We start from the raw sequence: 4560 nt of genomic DNA, 5'->3' as shown, positions 1-4560 counted from the left end.
AGGCCAGGGCAATCTTCCAGCTAATGTGAATCAGCTGAATCAGTTAAGATTAACCTTTCCAGATTGTCAAGTATGTGGAAAGAAGCATGGAGGAGTTTGTAACAAGTTGAATGTGGTATGTTTTAAATGCAACCAGAAAGGGCACTACTCGAGGGAGTGCCAAAATCATCCAGCAAGAGAGCCAGCAAATAAGGATCAGCCTATCCGGAATCCAGCAGTGAAGGTTCCAGTCATTGGATTTACATGCTTTAAATGTGGGAAGCCAGGACATATGGCCAGGGATTGCAAGACACCAGCCCCAGTCAGTAATGCATTAAGGATTATGGGATCTACCCCAATAGTGAATGAGACTTCGAGGGCTAGAGTTTTTGACATGTCAGTGAAGGATGCGATCCAGGATGCGGATGTCATGGCAGGTACGCTTAATGTGAATTATTTATGTGCCAAAGTGTTAATAGATTCGGGAGCAACTCGATCGTTTGTTTCACAAGATTTTGTGAGTAAGTTAAATTGTCCAGTTGGGTATTTAAATGAAATAATGACTGTGGAATTCGCAAATCAAGAACGTGTAACTGTTAACCAAGTTTGTGGGAATTGTGAGATTGAGATTTCTGGTAGTAAGTTTTGTGTAGATTTGATACCGTTTAAGTTAGGAGAATTTGACGTTATATTAGGAATGGATTGGTTATCTAAGCATGATGCTCAGATAGATTGTCGAAATAAGAAAGTAATGGTGAAAACGCCAGACGAAAGAATAGTAATGTTTAAGGGACAGAAGCAGGTAAAGAAGTTCTTAACGATGATTCAAGCCAAGAAGTTACTACGACAAGGATGTGAGCATTTCGTAGCATATGTGATCGACAGAAGTCAGGAGCCAGCAAAACTTGAAGATATTCCAGTTGTGAAGGAATTTCCCGACGAGTTACCAGGACTTCCTCCAGATAGAGAAATTGAATTTCCAATCGACCTAGCACCTGGAACCGAACCAGTATCCAAGACCCCGTATAGAATGGCGCCCGTTGAGATGAAAGAGTTAGCAAAGCAATTACAAGAGCTGTTAGAGAAAGGAGTAATCAGACCCAGCGTATCCCCGTGGGGTGCACCGGTATTATTTGTCAAGAAGAGATGGAAGCATGAGACTGTGCATCGACTATAGAGAGCTCAACAAGTTGACAATCAAGAATAAGTATCCGTTACCCAGAATTGATGATTTGTTTGACCAATTGAAGGGAGCCAAGTATTTCTCTAAAATCGATTTAAGATCGGGATATCATCAACTGAAAATTAAACCAGAAGATATACCAAAGACAGCTTTCAGAACAAGGTATGAACATTATAAATTTCTAGTAATGACTTTTGGATTGACCAACGCCCCAGCAGCGTTTATGGACCTGATGAATAGAATTTTCAAGGAATATTTGGACAAGTTCGTTATAGTATTTATAGATGATATTTTGATCTATTCAAAGACGGAGGAGGATCATGCGGAACATTTAAGGACAACTTTGGAGATTTTAAGGAAAAAGAAGTTATATGCTAAATTGTCGAAGTGTGAGTTTTGGCTACAGGAAGTTCAGTTCTTAGGACACATAGTCAGTAATGAAGGGATCAAAGTGGACCCGGCAAAGATCAAGGCAATTACGAATTGGGAAAGAACGAGAACACCCACTGAGGTAAGAAGTTTCTTGGGATTGGCAGGATATTATCGACGATTCGTTCAGAATTTCTCAAGAATTGCAACACCATTGACAAAGCTTACACGAAAGAATGAAAAGTTTATATGGAATGACAAGTGCGAAGAAAGTTTTCAGGAATTGAAGCGGAGATTAATCACAACACATGTTTTGTCACTACTAGATGATCAATGGAATTTTGTAATTTATAGCGATGCTTCTTACAAAGGATTAGGATGTGTTCTTATGCAGCACGACAAGGTGATTGCGTATGCGTCAAGGCAATTGAAACCACACGAACAGAAGTACCCTACTCATGATTTGGAGTTAGCAGCTATAGTTTTCGCTTTAAAGATTTGGAGACATTATTTGTATGGAGAAAAGTGTGAGATTTTCACGAATTACAAAAGTTTGAAATATATATTTACCTAGAAGGAACTTAATATGAGACAAAGGAGATGGTTAGAATTGATCAAGGATTACGATTGCTCGATTAATTATCATCCCGGTAAGGCAAACGTTGTAGCAGATGCGTTAAGTCGGAAGGAAAGGTTAAATGTGTTATCAGTACCTGAAGAGATATATAAAGAATTTCAAAAATTGGAATTGGAGATTAGAATTTGCAAGCCTGAGGAAGCAAAAGTGTACGGTATGATTTTCCAACCGGAGTTATTGGAGAAAATAAAGAAATGCCAGAAAGAGGTAATGGATCAAGATATAAATAGTTTGGTAGGTGACGAATTATGCACGCAACAAGATGATCAAGGTATTATTAGGTTTTCTCCAAGAATTTGGATTCCACCAGTGACGGAGCTGAAAAATGAAATTTTACAAGAGGCACATAGTTCAAGATATTCCATCCATCCAGGGAGTACCAAAATGTACAAAGATTTAAAGAAGAATTATTGGTGGCCAGATATGAAGAGGGAAATTGCGGAAAGTGTTAGTAAATGCTATACATGTCAGAGAGTTAAAGCAGAGCATCAGAGACCAAGCGGATTGGTACAGCCGTTGGAGATTCCAGAGTGGAAGTGGGAACATATTACCATGGATTTCATAGTTGGATTACCAAGGACAAGGGCTAATCATGATGCCATTTGTTTAATTAAGGGTCATGTCAACTATATATAGGTTTTATAACTACTTCCCTTTTTTAATATAATTACTACTTACTCGATTACAAAATCTTTTATATTTCTAATTCTAATTTAAATCAAATTCTTTATTATTATTATCACTATTTATTATTATTTTTTTTTTTTAATTTAAAATATTCAAAATTTGCATATATTACAACAGCATACTGTCTTATGATTCCCATCAAACTTAATTATTTATTTGGTACTAACTTTTTGATATATTGACTGAGAGCATTCATAAAAGACTAATGATTCGGATTTTTCTTATTGTATCATATTGTGTGCGTACAATATTAGTGTTGATACTTTTTTACTAGTTCTCATTCTTGTTGAGATTGAAATTGTCATTGAAGCCTCGTTTTCTCAATTACCGAAGATTTCATGACAAAGCATTGAAAATTATCAAAATCACTTTGATATTATTAAAGTAAAGATTTCAGTTTTATTTGAAAAACCTGCAAATGTTTTGAGGCTTCCTAATGATGGTTTCAGGCTGATGTTCTTAACACACACAATATATATATATGGTATCAGAGCTACGTTCAGTGTATGGCAAAAGAGAATACGATGGAGATAACTAAAATTAAGGTGAATGCAGTAGGTCTGAATTACCCGATGCTAAAAAGAAGTAATTACACAGCATGGTCGTTAAAAGTGCAAGCTCATGGGGTGTGGAGTGCAGTGGAGCCTAAAAGTGCTAAGGCCACGATAGAGGAGAAGACAGACAAAATGACACTAGCTCCAATTTATCAGAGTATTCCAGAGGAGATGTTACTCACAATTGCAGACAAGCAAACGGCCAAAGAAGCATGGGATACGCTGAAAACATTATGTCTGAGAGCAGACCGGGTTAAAAAGGTATGAATTTAGACGCTCAAGGCTGACTTTGAGTCCTTGACTATGAAGGACACGAAACTGATAGATGATTTCTACATGAGGTTAAATGGCCTAGTTACTAATGTCCATACCTTGGGTGGGACAATAAAAGAAGATTATGTGTTGAAAAAACATTTATGAGCGAAAGTTTCTACAAATTACATCAGCGATTGAACAATTTGGTGACATAGAAAAAATGATTGTGGATGAGACAATTGGGTCTTTAAAGGCTCGTGAAGAGAGGTTACGGGGACAAACTGAGGCTAGAGGTGGAAAACTCCTGTTAACTGAAGATGAGTGGTTGAAACGGGAGAACAATGAGGGTCATCTATTACTCACTAAGGAGGAATGGACAATGAGATCCAAGAAAATGGGGACAGATGTGTCTCAAGGTCAGAGAAATAGAGGAAGTAGCTTGTATAATCCAAGGGAAGGAGGACGTGGAGGACGAGATAGAAATAAAGTAAGAAGTTTTAACTGCAATATACTTGGTCACTATACTGCGGAGTGCCGTAAATCATGACATGATAAAGAACAAGGACCAGAAGCAAACCTTACACAAACTTATGACGATGAGCCTGCACTGCTTATGTTAGAATGTGAAAATAAGGAGAGACCTCAGTTGCTGCTAAATGAGGGAGATGTAGTACCAAGACTGAATTAGAGTGAAGGTAAGAAGGTCGAATCAAATGTTTGGTATTTGGACAATGGAGCTAGCAACCATATGACATGCCAGCACTCAAAATTTATGAAATTGGATGAAAATATAACGGGGCAAGTCAGGTTTGGCGACAGATCGACAGTGGACATCAAAGGGAAAGGGTCAATAATGTTCAAATGTAAGAATATGGAGGAGCTGGTTTTTCGAGAGG

General features: G+C 37.7%; 1 protein-coding gene across 1 annotated transcript; it reads left to right on the top strand.

The window, feature by feature from the left end:
• Positions 1-3379: 3379 nt before the first annotated feature.
• LOC141679903 (uncharacterized) lies at positions 3380-4211 on the top strand. The gene is made up of 2 exons (XM_074486266.1): positions 3380-3670; positions 3837-4211. The coding sequence occupies exons 1-2, from the start codon at positions 3380-3382 to the stop codon at positions 4209-4211; spliced, it is 666 nt and encodes a 221-aa protein (XP_074342367.1).
• The last annotated feature ends 349 nt before the right edge of the window (positions 4212-4560 follow it).

The sequence above is a fragment of the Apium graveolens genome, chromosome 8, assembly GCF_009905375.1.
Source record: "Apium graveolens cultivar Ventura chromosome 8, ASM990537v1, whole genome shotgun sequence".
Taxonomy (NCBI): domain Eukaryota; kingdom Viridiplantae; phylum Streptophyta; class Magnoliopsida; order Apiales; family Apiaceae; genus Apium; species Apium graveolens.
The sequence above is the reverse complement of the archived record's forward strand: the minus strand, read 5'-3'. Positions and strand labels throughout refer to the sequence as shown.

What these genes read in the sequence shown, in the direction of transcription:
- LOC141679903 (XM_074486266.1), top strand. Translation starts at nt 3,380, where the DNA reads ATGGAGATAACTAAAATTAAGGTGAATGCAGTAGGTCTGAATTACCCG. An exon ending in GAGCAGACCGGGTTAAAAAG is followed by an intron (nt 3,671 to 3,836) that starts GTATGAATTTAG and finishes TATGAGCGAAAG; the next exon opens with TTTCTACAAATTACATCAGC.